The following is a 19,434-nucleotide window of genomic DNA, read 5'->3' as shown; positions in this document are numbered from 1 at the left end:
CGGGAGGTAACTGGGCTGAATTTGATCAGACGACCTGCAAGCAGAGAGCCCCAGGTTTTGCTACTGAAGTCTCATTCTGACCAGCCCTTGTGGAACTTTCCGTTAGTGATGCCACATTTAGGCATAACAGGCAGGAGAATTCCTATGTGGATTTTGAAGATTAGCACACGTGCCATGTTTTCAGCTGAGTACTTAGAACAGCTCACCTCACCTGCCTTCCCTCTCTCCCCATCCCAGGGGAAAGCAAATAAAAATCAAAAGGAAAAATCTCACCAGCGCACATGGAAACTGCACATAGTCATAAGGGAGTGCTCAGCTCTGTCACCTAAGCTGAAGTACTGCTGCTGGTTTGGTTTCTCGCAAGCTGAGAAGCGAGCAGCAAGGAGCCCATGTGCACTGCAGTGGGCATGGGGCTGTGCCAAGCAGGCAGCCAGCAGGGTTCTGCCAGCACTCCTGCACGCGCACTCCAGTATTTGAAGAGCTGATCAAAGAAATGCAGCAACTTAGCTGTGGTCAGTGTGTGTACAAGTACTCGAAGGAGGGAAAAAAAAGCCTCAGATGTTTGCTCTGCCTTGGATTCTTTGAAAGACGCTGACAGGCTCTCAAAGCAGAAATAGCTGAAACACCAGTGTAAATGGTCATTATTAAGTATGCTTGCTAAATCATCAGGACACTTCAGATTCAATATGAAAAAATCTCTGGTTTATTAATTGTGGAAAAAACACTGTGGGTGCTTAAAATAACCCCAACAAAATAACAGCAGAGAAAGAACAGAAGTTACCTCCATCCCAGAAGTTTTGGGTAAGTCAGTACTAACGTTTTGAAACCACCCAATTAGAAAATGGAGTGCCAATTACACTAAGCTGGCTAATAGCCTTTGGGTCAGCAGACCAGGCTTTGAGAGAAAAACAGCAGCTAACAAAGCCAGCCTTGGCCCGGAGCGAGGCCTCCCGGCATCCCTCGAGAGCCACTCACCCCCACAGTCAGGCTGAGCTGCTCCCGGTCAGGCAGAAAGACGCAGACGCTGCGGCCCTCAGGGTGCATCCTGCCAGACAGCAGTGCCCGGCTCATGGCGGGCAGCTCCGTGTGGCCCCGCCAGCAGCACCTGGTGTCTCCGGTGTGGATAGGCGTCAGGCTCCCTTCATCCCATGCACCTGCTGGGAAGGGGAGAGTGTCAGTGAGGCTGTGGTGAGGCCTTGCAGTTGCAGCTCTGCCCCACTGCTGGCTGAGGTTGGCTGCGCTGTGCCGAGAGGGCAAGTCTCAGTGGAACCTGACTCACCCATTTCACAAGGTCACTGTCAATGTTTCTGATGGCATTGTGGCACAAACTGGGCAGAGATAACCTTTACATAGTCTGAGAGGCAGAGCAGAGTGCCATAAAGCAATCAGATCTATGAACCCAAAACAAGACTGAGATGTACGTAAGCAACGAGACAGATGATGCCACAGGACACTGCCTGAAAAAGCCTATGAGCAAAAGGGAGTGCCACGTTCTTCATCTGGGACATCTCCTTGATGCCACCTGAAGTGGAGGATTTTGACAAGCTGTCAGCGCAGAGCACGTCATCTGAACTAGGATCCCTTCTGCCCAGCCCTGATCCCCAGGAAATCGCTGCCCTCATACTCAAGTGAACTCATCAGCTTCCAAGGCTGAGCCACCACTCCTCATTTTTTGCCTCCTCCCAAGGGCCGAACCCTGGCAGCACAGTTGGGAGGTTTTCACTTTTGGGAAAAAGCTGCTGGAACAGCATCGAAAATGCGGCTGCCTGGGAGCTGCACAAGCAACTCAGAGCTGAAGCTACAATAACCACAGAAACATGAGAGGGAAACTGAATTCGTGCGCAGAAGCACAACAGCACGTATCTTCTTCCCATTGCTATGGGAGGTTACACAGCACTCCCCACAGCTACCTGTTGCCACCTTTTCGCTGTTGGTCACTGCACAGCCTGCATCAGAATGCTACATGCTTTCTGCTTTGTTTTTGAATCAAGCAGAAGAGCTGTAAGTGTCCTCCTACAACTGCAAAAGCTGCTCCATGCACCTCCTCCCTTGCTTGAGCTGGCATATAAAGCATTGCTTTATTAAGAAGTGTTGTATATGTTTTCTATAGAAATCATTCTGAGAGCAAAGCATACAAAACTTACTAATAAAGGAGGGAGTGCCATTAAAGGACCAAGTTATTATTAATTCAGACTTTGAAAAAAAGTAATAAACGGGAACTAGGATCTTTAAAATGAAGGTTGCTCTAAATTATAAGCACACAGAAAAGACATTTGACTTCCCGGATGAGAAGAGGTCAAAGCTTCCAGGTAATGAAACATTTGGAGAAAATCTCTCATTCATCCTCCTCCATCAATATAATTATACCAATGAGCTCTCCTGGGTCCCAGGCTACACACTGTGAACAGCTGTATATAAATACCAGACGTCTATAGAATGACTTGAGGGTGACAGGTCACTTTTTATTGTCATCTGATGTCATGCGCTCCATAAACTTTATGGATAGTATAAGAACCTCAGAGTTATGAGCTCAAGCTTTCCACTGTAAGTAGGTTTGTTTCGATTGTCAAACTATTGCACTATGGCCCATGTCTTCACTCACAAGGGGACAAGCATTCACACAGCCTGTAACACAAGTCAGAAAAGGCGAAAAAGTAAAAATAAACTGACTTTTTTTTCCCCTGTGGATAATTCGAGAAACTGAACCCTATTTCCTCATACCCTCTGTTAATCACGGCTCATCCTATTCACACTTGCTTTGTTCTCCTAAAATTTCAAATGGACAACTGTAGATTGTGGGAGATGGGAAGTCAGAAAGGGACCCTGCATTAGCAGGGTGCATTAGCAGGGGGTTGGGCAAGATGGTCTCCAGAGTTCCCTTCCAGCTCCTGCAATTCTGTGATGCTGTGAATGGACAGGGAGATATTTTTTCCAATGTTTTACAACAAATGAGCTCTTCAACCCTGCAGCAGGTAAGAGGTTAAAGAAGCGATGTCCTTAATCTGAAGGGGGAGGTCAAACACAAGCCCAGATCAGCTTTCTCTTCTTCAGAGGTATGCTAGAATGTGATAAAACTTAATGAATCATTAACTTGCTAGCAGTGCACGCTTATACTGAACACACACACACACACACACACACAAAAAAGCCAAGAATAACTGTCCAACCATAACAAGTGGCCAGAAGGAATGCTCTTACTTAAACATACACAATTTCAGACTGCCCATATGCCATTCTTTTGTTTACCAGAGATTCCAACCTCTTAACCTCAATTAAACCCTAAAAGCTCTGGCAAATGCACTGCAGATGAATTAATAAAAGCTGAAGTCAATCATTGGCCTCTGGGACACTCTACAGTTTGTTTGGGTTGGCCTTTTTTTGTTTGTTTGTTTTGATTTCTTTTTTTAAATAACATCTTTCCATGATTTTGCTCCCAGAGAAGTCCATTTTGAGATGTAATTGCTTAGTCAAAGGCCTGTCAGTGAAACAGTCAAAGATGCTTTATATTCCTACTCTTCTGGTATCAGTCAGGCATCTTTTTAGTGCCTACAGTTTATTTAGCACTGTTTATTTTATTCTACCTAAATACACGTGCATCAGAGCTTTGGACAATAAGCCTGCCATTAATTTCAACACTACTCCGATTAAACAGGTCAAACACGGCTGTAAAAACTAATTAGTAAGAACCCTAATCTTCTGCTCCTCTACCCACGGCCCCACAAGCTGCCTCCCAGCAGCAGAGCAGGGCTACAGTGTTCAGTTAGTAAAAACGGGAATTGGTGGAGTTAGCAACAGCAGTAGAAGCAAGAGAATCCTTTGGAGATGAGATTGGTTGTTGCATTTCCATAAGCAAGTTTGAAATCCACCTTTCTTTCTGGTCTAAGGTGGCAAGGAGAAAAAAAGTTAGTAGTTCCTTCTTCCTGCACTTTGTAACTTCAGATCCCCAAACGGCATCTATACAAACCAGCCCATGCACTTAAACTGGGCTTCAGTGTGAACTGCACAATCCTATTTTATATATCACAGCCCGCTTGGAATTAGGCCCTAATCTTGACTTCAGCCTCTCGGGACTGCCACAGGCACACCTCAAGGGAATAAAAACAAATAGGTGAAAGAATCGCCCACCAACTCTAAGAAGCAAAGCAGAACAAAATTCAATCATCAAGAAGAAAGAGCGCAGATAATTATGTGCTTCTCTCAAAAACATCCAGGAACGCAACCTGAAAGCACGGTTTTGAAGGTTTATTATAGTAAAGTATCTTGGGAAAGCTTGTTTTGCTACTACTGACAGAAATGAACACTTAGCACATTCCCGATGAAACCACAGCAGACTGGCCCTACCGAGTTCTGTCAAGGACTGCTCAGAAATGCTAAGACTCTTCTTAATGTTTTTCACAGATGTCTTATGCTTCTAAGACAACCGGACTCCTAGACTGCCGTTCCACAATCAGCTTAGGTAGCTCTAATCAAGCCAGCTGTGCAGCAAGGCAGATAGGCAGCTGCCTGGAAAGAAGCCTACCTTTGTGCAGCAACCCACGCTCATGTTGCCTCAACCTGATGATAAAATACAGCCTTAAAACTGAGAACCTCCCTCACCTATATCTTTTTTCCCTTCAAATATACACTGTAAGACAGAGTAACAAAAACAGAGTAAGAAAAAGCCTAAGCAAGCAAAGAATCATAGAATTGATTGGAAAGGACCTCAAGGACATCAAGCTCCAACCTCCCTGCCGCAAGCAGGGCTGCCAACCTCCACATTTAATACTAGACCAGACTGCCCAGGGCCCCATCTAACCTGGCCTTGAGCACCTCCAGGGATGAGGCATCCATAGCCTCTCTGCGCAGCCTGTTGCAGCACCTCACCACTCTCTCTGTGAAGAACTTCCCTCTGATATCCAGCCTAAATCTTCCCTCTTTCAACTTAAAACCATTTCTCCTTGTCCTGCCATTACCTTCAAAGATTTGACTCCCCTCCTGTTTGTAGGCTCCCTTTAGGTACTGGAAAGCTGCAATGAGGTCATCCTGCAGCCTTCTCTTTTCCAGGCTGAACAAGGACATACAAGTGGCATGTATTAGCTCTTCTCAACAACCTGAGTCCCCATACAACTCCCTTGACTAGCCCATGAGATGACAAAATTTTCCCTGGGTGCTCCAAAAGACAGGATCTCAGAATAGATGCAGTCTGGCCACAAGAAAGATGCAACACTGTCAGCAGAAATGATTGGCATTCGGTTCATAGACTAGGGAGATGCAACTGCAGCAGGTCTTTTGCATCTGCTACATCTGAGCACAGCACACCTGCATGGATAGGATGTGGGCCCAGCTCTCACTTCTGGGATTTTCAAAAGGACCAATAGGAAATGCCTTCAAGAACTCCAGGGCTGTGGAGTCCTGGTAGAGTTCATTCTCACCACGTATCTTTGGGGACAGATGGGGAAGTTGCTGAATACTGGTCTTAGATGCCAACTAACATCCTTTTTCTTTCCCTTTTGTACAAACAGCACTCTCCAACGTCATTGAGCTTTAACAATAGAGAGGAAAACTCTTTGTTTGTAGTCCTATTGCAGGATTAGACACAGCTCTTAGGCATGACTGCCCCACACTCCACCTGTGTGCTGTGAAGTTTTCCCACCTCACTTCAAGCATCAAAAGTGAGCGCTAGAGCAAGAAGTGCTCTCTTGGGTTTCTACCTCTTCCGCTTTGCTCTGCCTCTCCTAGAACATGGCCAGTGTGCTCAGGAAGATGGGTTCCCCCAGAATTCCCACGACACCTATTCCTGACCTGTGATCGTGGTGGTATGCCACTTTATGGGCTGCCCTACTTCTGCTTAGAGGCAGGGGACAACTCTCCTCAGTGGTGATGCAGCGCTCTTTGGAAGCCAAGAGACACATGTTTTTGTACACACACTGACACCTGCAAAACAGTCTTCAAGGAAGGGAAAAAGGCTCAGCTGAAAGCAAAGCAGCAAAGGACACACATGCTCCTGTAGTATGGAGGTGAGGAGGCTGTGAGGGCAGGACCATGTGGGTGGCTGCCATGTTTCTATCTGGCTGCTCCTGGGATGAGAAAAGCACTTCAGCACTTTATTTCCCATGAAGAGAGCTCAGCATGAATCACCTGGGCTTAATCCTTCCCCAAAAACAGAACTGAATTCAGAAGTCTTTGAGAGAAACAATGAGCATTACAGCCTCCAAGCAAAAGGGACAAATTATGATCTCATGAGGGAGCAAGGTTTTCCATCACTTCCAAGTCTGTGTCTGCCTTTGAGTTTCTGTGCACAAAGGTACGCAGCCTTTTAAAGTGCATTAATAGAAACGTGCAAAACTTTGCAATATACATCCTTTGAACATTAAATGTCTGCAGTGAGAACACACATCTCCTTTGCAGCATGCCATGTTCCTGGGAAGACTTTCTGCTGTCAACATCAGAAACAGCAATGGTTGAACTGACCCTGCCTGCTCATTGATTGGTAATGCAAATACAGCATTTCCTCATCATGCCTGACTACCAGCGTGAAGGTTCTCATTACAATGAATTTGTTTATTTCCTCACAATCTACAGCTGGGGTCCTTTTACTGATTAACAGTCACAGGACTTCCTCAGGTTTCAAAAATCACATATGTGAATTAGTGTTTATGATTACGTACTATGTGAAGGAATCAAATGGCTTAGGCAAATGCAGACGCATAAGAACGAATCAGTGAAATACAGCACAGTATGTGAAACAGCTTCAGTGTCCAGGACACAACACATGAAGCTGCTGCAAAGAAAGCTTACATGGAAGTGCAAAGCTCTGTTCTTTCAGCTGAGTGACCAAGGCAGCATCACATGAATCCTTCCAAGATTAAGCAAAGCAAATTGCTTCAGCAGCCGTTCAGTCTCACCAAAAGCTTGCCCACACCCAAACACAAGGACACATCCCTTTGGAGAAAGATCAGTACAGAAAGCTAACTCACGGGCATGCATACACAGGCAGTCCAGAGTGCAGTACAGACAGTACCAGGCAGAGTCTGCTGCCTCAGTGTGAAGGGGAGCAACAGAAGGTACTCCACTTTGGTGCTTTCCCTGCACACCTCCGCCAAGTAGTGCAACCTTTATTTATGAGAGACTGCTCACCTTTTGTATGTAGGTGAAACAGGAGAAGCAAAGCACAGGTGGAGAGCTGCAGCAAGGTCTTAATAAGAAGGGAGAATGAGGCTTGTTCCCTGCTCCTGCAGCTGTTGGGATGTTCAGGAAGCACAGTGAGAGCATGGAACAGCAAGACCTGATCTCTCTTCCAGAGACTCAAGAGAAAAGCGTGTTTCTCTGTCATGCTAATTGAAAACAGTTGAGATCTCGTAACCCAAAAGCCTATCAGCTAATTCTCTAACGGGGAACATATTTCTCCATTGAGTCTATCAAGGCTAATAAACAGTGATTCTCACAAGTCAGTTTATTAAATACTTGCTTAATCTATTGTTTGAACTCTCATGTAATCAAACTCAAAAACAGCTGAGAAAATTCTTCTGCAAGACTGTCTTTGCAGAAATAGTTCCACTGTGGTGGAATTTCTATATTTCAGCTATACTGGGCTGAATTGGAACCAAGCCACCCAAAATATTCCGTAGAGCTGTCAAAAAACAAACAAACAAACAAACCAAGATCTTATATCAGTTTTAGAAGTAAACGCACTATAAGCTATTTAAGAGAAATAAAGACATCATTATAACTTCAGAGGTAATACCCTGAACTGCAAGATGGATAAGAACAGACACGCTTTTACCACTGTATTACATAAGTAACCCTTTGAGGTAGTAAGAACTGGGTAAAAAAACTGGTTTGCTTCTCTGAAGGAGGGAGAAAGTCCACTGCTCATCTCATGGCACTCAAATCCAAATCTGAACATCCACACCAACCATTCAGCTTCTGCATCCACCTGCTTCTAACTTTTTCCCTCCCCGAAAAGTGCAGCTTATCTTAAACCAATACTCCTCTCTGCTCTGAATATGTAAAACAGAGGAACTTCCAGAATAGAGAGAGAAAGCTCTGATTGGAACACAGCCTGCTTCTGTTACAAATGTGAAATCACCTATCTGCCCATACTTTGACAGAACTAATGCCAACATCACAAACGGGGCCTATAGGAACAAATGCAGCTTCAGGGATCACACATGCTGCTGCCAGCAGCTACCTTCAGCAAAAAGATGTGGAAACAGGAAGGCACAGCCCAAAAAAAGAAACAGAATGAGGACAAACAGCCTTACAAAGAATGGTTCCTTTTTGCGGCAATGCTGAGTTTTGCAAAAAGAGAAAAGACAGCAAAAAAAAGAAAAAAAGAAAAGCAAGAGTAAGGAGTTCCTTAAAAAAAAGATCCTCCTCCTAAAGTTCTCCAAGAAGCAGCTCCTCTTGGGGACTTCAGGATCTGGCCCACACCTTCTCCATGCTCAGTTTCTAAGAATTAAGGTGCCACTGCTAAACACCTCCAAGAGCATTGAGGAGCAGCAAGAGAATTCCTGTAGGAAAAGAAGCAGCGTAACCCCAGAGCACAGCAGGCAAGCAAGTCATTTACACTGTCTTGAACTGGACTAACAGTAGGGCAACTGTAGAACTCCATCACACGGTGTCTGATGGAGACCTGTTCTGCATTTGCTCATCTTCACTTTTAAAAGGAAAGGGAAGGGGGTATGAGTAAACACCTTTTCCCCCTGCTGGGTCTCCCCGATCTGAGGTCCATAGACCCAGGCAAAGCCCCGGCATCACGAGAACAGCAGGCAGCACGCCTGACTGAGAGCATATCGCAATTAGAGCAAAAAATAACCAGCACAGCGAGGCCACGGCATTCTACGGCCACTCCGAGCTTCCCGGGAACTAGACAGAAAAGATTTTAAAACACCTGAACAAACAAACAGGGACACCAGCCTTTGAAAGCCTTGTTTTGGACATCATAGCAAAGGTGACCACTGCCAGAGATACACGCGTGTTACTTTCTCTCATAGTAACCCCTGTGATTTTTAGGTGCTTACCGTCAGGGCGCGGCACCTCCGCAGCTCAGCACGGACAACGCGGGACAGCCGGAGCCGAGCAGCTCCAGCCCAGCCGGGTGCACCCCGAGCTCCCGCCGCGCAGTCACCGGGACGGGCTCACACCGGCAGCGCCGGCCCCGCTCTCGGGGCAGCCTGCGGGGCTCCCTGCCCGCCCTCAACACGCACCGGGGCCGCCCCGCTCTAGGGCTCCGTCCTTTGTCCCCTGTGCCGCGAGAGGAACCCCAAGCGGTGGGGGCGCGGGATCCCCGCACTCACCGCGGGACGCCCTCGGGGCTCCGCCGTTCCGTCTGGGGTTGCATCCGACGCGTACCGAGCCGACAGCGATAGCACCCCGACCGGCAGCGCTCAGCGCCGGGCTCCCCCCGGTACCCCGCCGGGGGAAGCAGAGGTAGGGGCGGGGCCCTGCGGAGGGGCGGGGCCGTGGGTCCCGTCCCGCCCCGCTCTTCCCCGGCGGGGGCGCCCACGTGGAGTGGCGGCACGCGGACACTTCGCGCGGCGCTCCCCCATCTTCACTCACGTCCGCCGCTCCGCCGCGTGAGCGGATTGGCGGAGCCGGGCAAGCAGTCGGCGGGACTTACTAGCGGAGCGGTCTCTGATTGGTTAGCGACGCCGTCGATCCGCACCCTGCCACTAAGGGAGGTGTTGGGGGCCGGCTCGGTCGGTAACGCCCGGCTACGCCCGCTGGGGCGCGGCGAGGAAGAAGAAACACGGCTGTGCCCGATTGCAACCGGGGATGCCCTGCGGCCGTGTCTGTGGCCTTTGGTCGCCTCGCCTAGTCTCGGGCTGTCCGGTGTTTGCCGGAGGGTGTTTTGTCTGCATCCGGACGTGGTTTTATTCACGGGTGTTGTGGCGGTGCAGTCTGCGGGCGTTATCGGCTGTCATAGAGCACGTGGAGATGGGATTTGAACAGAGAGCGATCCCAGCAGGGCATGAGAAGCAGTTCCGGGCCGCTCTCCCATGGCCAGGCCGGCAGTGCGGTGCTGGCTAAGGGGTTATAATAAAATGGTTTTAAAAGTGCAGTTGAAAAGTCAGTATCAGATCTGGAAACACTTCACGTTGTGCACAGCCCTTGCACCTGACTGGGTAAGAAGCAACATACTTGGGAGGAAGGTGCTCTGTTAAACACCCCATCCTTCTTGTGTGTTTGCTTTTTAGCGCGGTTTCTGAAAGAAGGCCAATGTCATCTCTGGTTCTTTCATATTGATTCATACAGCTGTCCTTCCCTACTGCCCATAGAAAGATGCCTGGCTGTCCTTTCCTTTTATTCTTTCCCATTTCCAGTCCTCTGTCTCCTTTGCTCCCTTTGCTGCAGCACAGCTGTGAGGCACTTTAGAGTACTAAGCCGATGCAGCTCACCCAAAGAACAGAAAGCTCAAGCTTTTTTGCTGGAAGAGCAGTCTGTTTTGTTGCTGATTAGATGGTCTCAGGGCACAATCCATTGTTAGAGTCAGCATTGTGTATATCATCACCTAGGTCTCCTCCCTTTCCAGAATGGACTGAGAATCTGGTGCCTGCATTTAAGCTCTGTTGTTGAACTTCTTACTTATTTTGCCCAACACTATGCATGCAATCTGCAGCAAAGCCAGCAAGGTGCTCATGGTAGGACTTTCTGTCATGCCCTGACAGCTAGCATAGAACTAGAAATGGGAATAATGGTTGTTGCATGCTTCTGGGCTTTGATCAGTTGAAAAAGAAAACATTACATTTGCTTACAAAATCATAGCATAGCTTTATGTGACAGAATCCTTCAGCTATGGCAGGAGCAAATGGCTGTGTGTTGGCTGTTGAGGCAGTTATGTATGTCCTGGCACATCACCTTGTTCTGCCGTCCTCCTTGTTCCCATCAGCCACCTTGATGCTCTCACACCTGAGTTTCCTTCCTGTGGAATCTAAGTGGAAGGGCTTGTAGTGTGGGTCAACGGCAGCTCCCAGGCTAGCTATGATCATAATGGAAGATAATACAGTATGTCAGGTATGGTACTGTAATTACAAATCTAGTAATTATCCTGCATATCTGGTCTCCTACGATTGGCGGCCTACATGTGTCACCCCAGAGAAAACAAGCTGCATTTTGAGAAACAGCAGAACTGCAGGAAAATGCAGATAGCGTTAGCTTGTTTGTTTTTAAAAGGGCACATCAAAGCATCGGAGTCTGAAGATATCTATGATCCAAGGAAACACTGCTTTGCCTGTTGAACATGTCAACTCCAGCTCTCCTACCTGCAGTGCAGATAAGCAAGTTTGACCAGCTTTCTCTGTAAAGGAGAAGCTGGGAGGGGGGCAGGATTTCTGGAAGAGTTCTTATAAAGCAGAGTCTTGATTGAGAAAATAGAGCTCCTTTTGTAAGCATGTGTCTCATGCAGAGTTTTGCTAAAGTCAGAGGGACTTCAAGCAAAAGTTTGCATAAACAGATGTCTTTGCTCATGGTCTTGTCTGCACTGCATGTAGATGAAAGGATTTCACAGTGTGAAAAGGAAAGCTGAAGTTTGCCTTCACAATCATGGAAAAGAATCCATTTCCTTTTCTTATGATAATCTAAAAAATGCATGTAGGAAATAGTTTTGTTAGTACGATTTATTTTCTAGTTCACGAGCAGTGCTGAAGCTCGGGGAGAAGCATGTTTGTAGTGTCTGGAAACAAAAGGAGTTTTCACTAATGATCTCGGGGAGCTGAAGCTGGCTTCAAGCTGTTCAAGTCATGAGAGGATGACTCAGAAGTCAGAAATTTGAGGCATTCTTATGTCTAGCATTTAATCAACAGGCAAAGCATTGGCAAGTAAGGAGAAGAAATCAATGGCAAATCAAAGAATAATAGGCCAGCTATTCATTAGAGAAAGGGTTGACCGCCAGGATATTAACAGAAAAGAGGGCATGAAATTAATCTTAAAATCTGAACTAGTGGTGGCTGCAATGAGCTGACCGTCAGAGAGCTTTTTAAAAAATTACACAACTTTCCTGTGTGAAAGGCTATTCTCAGTGCTCTGCATTCTGCATTTACATCAGTCAGATCCCTGCTGTACATGTTATGCAGTCTTTCCGAACACAGTGCAACTCTTTCAGGGGTTTGTTTGTAATATTTGTCATTGTATATACAGTCATCTTAGGCATTACACATGAGATGATCATAATCTGCTCTCTATTAGCATTCACGCTGAAGCAAAATCTTATTTTGTTGTGTTTTCGGTGCATGTTGGAGCTTGATTTTGCTGGCGTTCCCTATTCCTAGAAAATTATCAATGGCTTCATTGTGAGTATTCATCAAACCAAGGCTTTCATGATTAACGTTGCAAAATCAGGTTTAATTTTGAGCTCTGGGACAGAGAATGCGTTTTTTCCAACTTTAAAATACCACATTTATCTATAACAGTACGCAAACAACAAACACCAATAAAATTGTGTGCAGGGTAGTTTATATGCTAATAACAGTACTTGTTATTAATTATAATCAGTCGTTATTATACCAAAAGTTGTGTATAATCTGTAGTTATAACTAGTGAGTTTTGAGACATCAGTTTACATTAAATAAAAAACAAATGCTTTGTGTAGTGAGTACCAACCACATGATGCTGCAGGCAAGGCCAAGGGTTGGCACTGGAGCCAAAAAATGGTTGCAGGCAGTTCAGGTATGGTTCATGTGCCATGTGACTGCAAGGAAATATGAAACATTGCTTTCTACCCTATTCTGTCTTGTGTTTTACAAGCAGTATATATTGTATCTTTAATCTTCAAGAGTCCTGGTGTCCTTTCTTCAGAGAGAGTTTCTTTCGTTTGCTGTTGAAACAGATACGCCCTCATGTCTTTGAGAACAGCTGCTTAATGGTGCTCCATGGTGCTGCAAAGCTTTGGAAAGCATATAAGCAATCTGGGAGGAGGATGGGCTCGTAATCAAATCTGGCCTAGCTCATAGCCTTGACAGTGTCTCTGTGGGACTGCATTTACTAAAGTGATCATACGCTTCATATGAGTTCTAAAACAGAACAGAGAAGTTGAGTCTTTCAGTAACCCTAAATCATTAATATCATTATAAGCTCATGATTTTATTTGAACTCTGACCACATTCCCAGAGCCCTTTCTCGCTACTTTTTGTGCTTCAAGATTTCCTAACCCCAGCTCTGTGCACGCCCAAACCTGTATTCACATTACGCAGCCTTCTGAGATCACAGCTGGTGGTGACATGGCTGCTGGCCACGGGGAGTTTAAATTGCCTACTCTCTGATGGGACCTGTTCAATAGATATTTGTCTGTACAGGTGCTTTGGCAAGATGTTATCTGTGGTTAAATACACACAAAATGCATAAGGTGTTGATACGAGTTCGCTTTAGGGGTCACAGTAATGCCACTTCGATGACCTTACATAAAATGTAATAATCTCTAACAGTTCCTCCCCAGTGGCCATAGTTAATTTTTGCTACGGTAATGACAGAGAAGGAGTTGACTTATCTAACCATGCTCTATGATTTGAACTGTGAATTTTGGTTATGTTAACTTTGAAACCTTGTCAGTGATGTTAATTCCCTGCCTGGGGTTTCTTAGTGCTCATTGTGTTTGTGCTTCAGTCACAGCATTAATAACCTGCATGGCAAACATATGCTTCACACTGTCCATTCACTGCTTAAAGAAAAAATATTTCCTGCTGTCAATTCCATGCAAGTTTTCTTCTCTTGGTCCCTAGGGGCAACAATTCTGCCAAAGCACTATTCCCCAACAGTCATAGCCTCTGCTGTATCTGATGTGTTTTCACACAGATGATGCATTTCACACAGGCTTTGCTCTCCATTTTGTATTCTTCTAGCTGGGTATTTATTTTTGCTGTTTTTTTTGGAATTACTTTCTGTAGTATTCTTTCTCCATTTTTTTATTTTATTTTTTTTCTCTCTGGCTTAAGTATTTCTGATGGAAAAGTAAAAAATAACACCACTGTCTAATAGGAACAACTAGGTTTGGATTACAAAAACTAAATGACTTTTAAAATACTTTGGAAATATATTCCCTTGCTAAGCTTTTTCTTTCTTTTTTTTTAATGCCAATTATAAGTTTTATTTTTCATCTGGTTTTACGTTTTTGTATTTTTTATTTGCATTTCTGTGTTCTTTCCTAGATCAAATGATGGGGCTGCCCGAAGTTACAAAGTGTTAAGAGTATTGTTAAAGAGGCAGCAGAACCAGGAGATTCTTCTGCAAAATCACTAGAGCCTTTCATGGCAAAAACATTATCCTTTCCTGGTCTTTTTTTTTTTTTTTTTTTTAAATACGTGTTTATGTGCTCCCTTGGATTCACCCCTCAGCAAATTGGGATGTAAAAGAAGTGCAATCTTGGCTGATGCAATCTTGTGTCCTCATGCGAAGAAGAGCTGGTGTTTCTGGTTGGGGGGATTAAGGGAGGAGCCTGCAGTACATCAGGAGGTAAACGTGCCTGGGAGCAGCTCCACAAGCTCCAAAGTCCTACATGCAGGAAACAATTGTCTGAACAGGACCACCACCTGCAAATGTGCTGGCCTTTCTGTACCTTGTGCCACCAGGCAGCATTTCAGATTCCCCAACCTTGGGAAATCTTGAGCCTGGATGAGAAAATTCTGGCAAAAGCAGAGAGAAAGACAAAAATTAAAATACATATACTGCTGTAAGCGAAAGGGACAAGAATAAATAACCTTATGTGCTGTGTCATCCTGCTTCTTACATAAGAAATTGTCTGTAGAAGAGGGAAAAAAAAAGGGGGGGGGCTACATTTACATTGAATATTTCCATGAAGTAATGGCACAAAGATAATTTGAATTGCCCACAGGATGAATTTAGCCTGACGTGTAAAATCTATTTCTGCCATTATCGCTGCTAACCTAAGCCTATTCAGAGGTAATTATAGTCAAGTGCTTACTCTGTTCTTGCTCATCTGTTTTTCCCTCCTGCCCATTTAGTAAATGCACGAGTTATGCATTAACACAGGTATGCTGTGTCAAAGCAGCAAGAGCTTTGAAATTAGACAGCAGGAGTGGAATATAATAATGCAGGAAATAACCAGTGAAATCTGTAAACAAAAGGTTGTAAAAATAACAATTAGGACTCAGCTATGTTCTAGAGAGTGAAGATTTTGGAGTGAAATAATTTGAATTTACAACAGTGTCAGTGCAAATGTAGGTCAAATTTAGTAATTTTGACTAAAATTTGTTTCTAATTTTTTGCATTACTCAAGGCAAAACAGTTCCAAACATGAAAAAAAGGTATTGCCTCTACCTGACTTAAAACCCTATTGGATTTCACAAGAAACTGTCTTCTGCTGTACAGATGCATTCCTTAAATGTTCTTGTTCTCTCCAGCACATTCAGGATAAAATTACTAAGGTGTATATGTCCCACTGCCTTCCTCATCACATTACCTCTCTGGTGAACAAGGGATTTGGGTAAACCCCAGCTCCTGTGCAAAGCCAGGAAGGACCACAGGGAAGAGTTGTGACAGAGGAGCCGATGTTAGGAAAAGTGCCCTAGGTTTGGGGTTTATTCCACCCAGAGTTCATATTTTGAAGTAAATGAACGAAAGAGGCAACTATGCCTCACCTCATCACATTTCATCATGTTATAAAAACAACTGAGGTATCTTACGAAAGGTCTTGAGCACTGAAAACTCCTTGTAAATAAAGAATGTGCCTGTGAAACACAATCCTTGGTGGAGTTCATTTCTGTCCTTTAGGAAAGACAAGGTAGAAAGACTTCAAGACAAGGTAGAAGCTGGAGATGAAGGGAGGGAAGTGAAGAAAAGCCTAAGGTAATAAAAAATATGCACACAGGAGTTCCTAATCTGCAATAGTTGCAAACATGTCTTACTCTTTTCAGCTTTTAATAAATCATGCTATTTATACTGAGGTTATCTCCTTTTCTCATCATAATAAAGTAAAGATGAGAAACAGAAGTCAGCCTGGTTCACTTACAGTTGTTTCCAAAATGTATTTAGAATCTTGAAAAAGTGTTCTCTAATTCTAGGTGCATATTAGTTTTGTCTCATAAAAACTGTTACGGGTATTGATTAATTTCAATCTTATGGTTCAAAGTTGAACATTGAATTTTTAAGGTTTTTTCTTTCACTGGGCTCTGGACAGTGCCTTGGACGTAGCACTGGTTCAAAGCAGACACGAGCAGGAAAGCAAACTGCTGGAAGAAGTTGGTTGAGCAACTACCAAAGCGTGTTCAGACAGGTGTCTTAGTCTGTGGGCTCCCCTTTTCTAGGATGTTGAGAAATGCCATATTAAGGTCCTTAGCATATTATAATGCCCACCACGTTTGTTGTTTTGGTTGGATTTTTTTTTTTCAGTTGTTTTGACTGGCTTTTAAGTGAGAAATACTTTTTCCAATCACTTTTGATGTTGTAGAGAGTTACGTTACAAGAAAAGTAGAAATATGCAAGAGAATTAATCTTTTGGGAAAATTAACCAATTTTCTCACTATGTGCCAGCTGAATTCAAGCACCTTGCTTGAAGGTGACCTACCCAGTAGGATACTGGGAGAGCTGGCAGGGACTCTAGAGATGGAGATTTGTGGGGGCAGGCAACCTTACAGCAGAAACCACTGTTAATTAAGTTTAGTAACATGTCTTAGTGATGCCTAACCCACAAAAATAAAAGGCTGAAATCTCTGGCAATTGTATGTTTTTTGGATCTGGTGCGAAGCAGGACACAGGTGTAGATAACAAGGGTAACTGCAGATAGAGATCACTCTGTCTGTGTTCCTAATACAGCCAACACAGATGCTGCTGAGGAGGAAGAGTACCAAAACTTAAGTACTATGTCATTTCTCTTTTGGAAGAGTTTTGGGGCTCCATCTACACCTTTCTTTCCCCAGCTTACATTCCCTTTCTCTGGATGGGACAGAGCAGCCAGTTTTACTAGGAAACTGAAAATACCACCTCTAACTGGCCTTTCTCCCTTCTGTGACCCTTCAGGTTGCCTCACCTAAAATTAAGCAGCATAAATAGTTCTCAGTAATCCAGGTATGCATTACTGTGTAGACACTTGACCTCAGTGATTTAAAAGAATTTAGGTATGTAAATAAGACTTAACTGTCTGTGGATCTGTACCATAGCTATTTGGTCTGCATTGCTAGCAATTAAACTTTGGAATTTCTTGGTTAATTGTAGGTCACATGAGAGAAGGGCTTGGATTTGACACCCTGGACATGATGCCTTCAGGTTTCTAACTGGAATCTAGGGGCCAGGAAGAAGCTTGCTCAAATGCAAGTAGATATGGTAAGACTTGTGTACATTTGGATAAGATTTGGGGTTGTAGATAGCACTTGTTGTCTGAATACTTTTGGTTTACATAGTTTCCGCGGCACAGGACACAAGTCTTCGTGAGGACAGGCAGATCCCTTAGTAAAATTATCAGTATCTGTGTGTTGATGCTAATTTACCAAAGGTAAATATTGCACAGTCACTGTAGGTGCTCAAGCAAACTGTAATCCCTTCTTTGTTGGACATAAGCTAAATGACGTCATCCATCCTTTATTAACTTATGTGAGGATAAACTGATGAATGAAGCCAAATACGGTCAGATACTGAACAAAAACATGATGTCAAGATTTATTTGCATTTACTTGGTAGCCCAGGAAAAAGAGCTGTGATGGCTGCAGTGATGAGCCTGAGGAATGTTGCTAGCAATGAGAGCTCTCCGCTGTGTCACACATTCCTAATGTTTTGCAGTCACATTAGGATCTGAAGGAATTAGCCCCAGGAAAGCTCAGAGTTTATTTCAGGTGGATAAACTCTGTATTCTGGTCTTTTGGTCAGCGATGGGAAACATTCATAGCAATTTAAGAAAAGATCAACGGGCTAGATAAGAATTTGTTATCTTCCAGATGGCAGGTTCCAAAAGCACAGAAGAGGGCGGCTTCTGTCAGGTGTGGACCAGGAGTGACAAAGAAATTTAACTCCGTTCCAAAAATGTTAACCATATTGTTCACGCTCAGCAGTGAGGGGGCCTGTAGCTGCTGCGAGATTAACCTTGTGACCCCAACAAGAGTTTAGACCAGCCTGTCAAAAGCATTATGCTTGAAGGCAGTAATCATTCTTTATTAGAACAACAGTGGCTTTGCCTTGGTTTCTGCTGCCTACCTATGGATCTCATTTCAGCTGCAGGTCCACCTTTAGGTAATGGCATCTAGTTTAATTATTAACAACTGTGGATTCCTAAAGGCTCTGCACAGACACTGCTCCAGGCTGGTCTAATTCACTCTTAAAAGGCAGCCCATTGTGAAAATGTACTGATCTGGTCTTACAGTGATTTTCCCTAGAGTTGCTAAGGAGATTTCAGAGCAGGTAAATATTTTCAATAATGGATTTGGGAAAAGTTTTGATTTATATTTTCAAGCAAACTTAAGAGCTGAGATTTTAGAATGGCTGCACATTTCTACATGGCCATTACTCTTGGATCAGGCTATTGATGTGAAAGTTGCTGCTCTTAAGAAAGCGGCACTGAAATTGTTGCAGCCTTGGTGGTCCAGAGAAGTGCTTTAAGAGAGCAGTAACAGCCCCTACAGCTGTAAAATGGGAATAAACTTTTAGGCCTGTGGACACTTCAATAGGATTGCACAGAGCCATCAACTGATCCCAGGACTCAACTTCCACAGCTTGGTTGATCTCTGGCTGCACTATCATGTCTCCCAAGACAAGTTATGATTATAATCTCCTTCCAGAGTTGTGGGGTTCTTTTTTTTTTTTTTTTTTCATCTTTGTTGACAAATTCGCAGTAAGATAGAGCAACTTAGCGTCTCATTCAGTAGGCTGGTTCGGTACGTAGTGGTTCCCTCATGATGGTATCACAGCATGTATTTGTCATAAACATGCACTGAATGCTTGGGAACAATAAAATAACAAATATAGGGAATAGAATTGTAGTCTTAAAAGCTGATATCAAAATAGTTGAAAAGCATTTTTAAAACAAACAAAAAAAACCACTCATTTAATAATATCATTTTATAGGGAACCCCCTACAGAAACTTTATAGCCATAGCAGACTACTTACATAGTTTCTGCAAACTTCTGGATCCTTCCTGCATCCACTTGCCCTTCCTGCATCCACTTGCCCAACTTATAGTTTTTCTTTCCCACATGGTGCCTGGGTGCTGAGAGTTACATTTGAGAATGCTGTGGTTGAACCCACCTCATATTTCTTTTTTTCACTTTTACAACATGAAGGAGGAGGACAAGGGATGACATTTCTACTTTTCAGGAGCTCAGTGGCTGTTCATATTAGTAAAGCAATCTGAAAAGTTTGCTGACTACTTACACCTTAGGAGAAGCTAAGCCGAGGTATTCCTCTATGTTCCCCTTATCCTTGTGTTTATTTTGGTGAGGATGCTATCATTTGCTTTTTCCAATCAATATGTGCTGCCAGCATGGTCATAATAGGCCACGTTCAGCTGCAGCCTCCCT

The 19,434-nt window shown here is 44.1% G+C and overlaps 1 protein-coding gene across 8 annotated transcripts in view; it reads right to left on the bottom strand.

Moving 5' to 3' along the window:
* FRMD1 (FERM domain containing 1) overlaps positions 1 to 9,562 on the bottom strand; it is a 34,905-nt gene extending 25,343 nt beyond the window's left edge. For 5 of the 8 annotated variants that reach the window (XM_085219822.1, XM_085219828.1, XM_085219827.1 and 2 more), the window contains exons 1-2: positions 9,279 to 9,562; positions 976 to 1,157 (exon numbers count right to left, since the gene is read on the bottom strand). In XM_085219822.1, the coding sequence (XP_085075948.1) occupies positions 976 to 1,071 (96 nt within the window). In that variant the 5' untranslated portion in view covers positions 1,072 to 1,157; positions 9,279 to 9,562. The other 3 variants (XM_085219823.1, XM_085219825.1, XM_085219826.1) reach the window with 3 other exon arrangements.
* Positions 9,563 to 19,434: the final 9,872 nt, after the last annotated feature.

The sequence above is a fragment of the Meleagris gallopavo genome, chromosome 2 (assembly GCF_905368555.1).
Source record: "Meleagris gallopavo chromosome 2, MGAL_WU_HG_1.1, whole genome shotgun sequence".
NCBI lineage: Eukaryota > Metazoa > Chordata > Aves > Galliformes > Phasianidae > Meleagris > Meleagris gallopavo.
The sequence above is the reverse complement of the archived record's forward strand: the minus strand, read 5'-3'. Positions and strand labels throughout refer to the sequence as shown.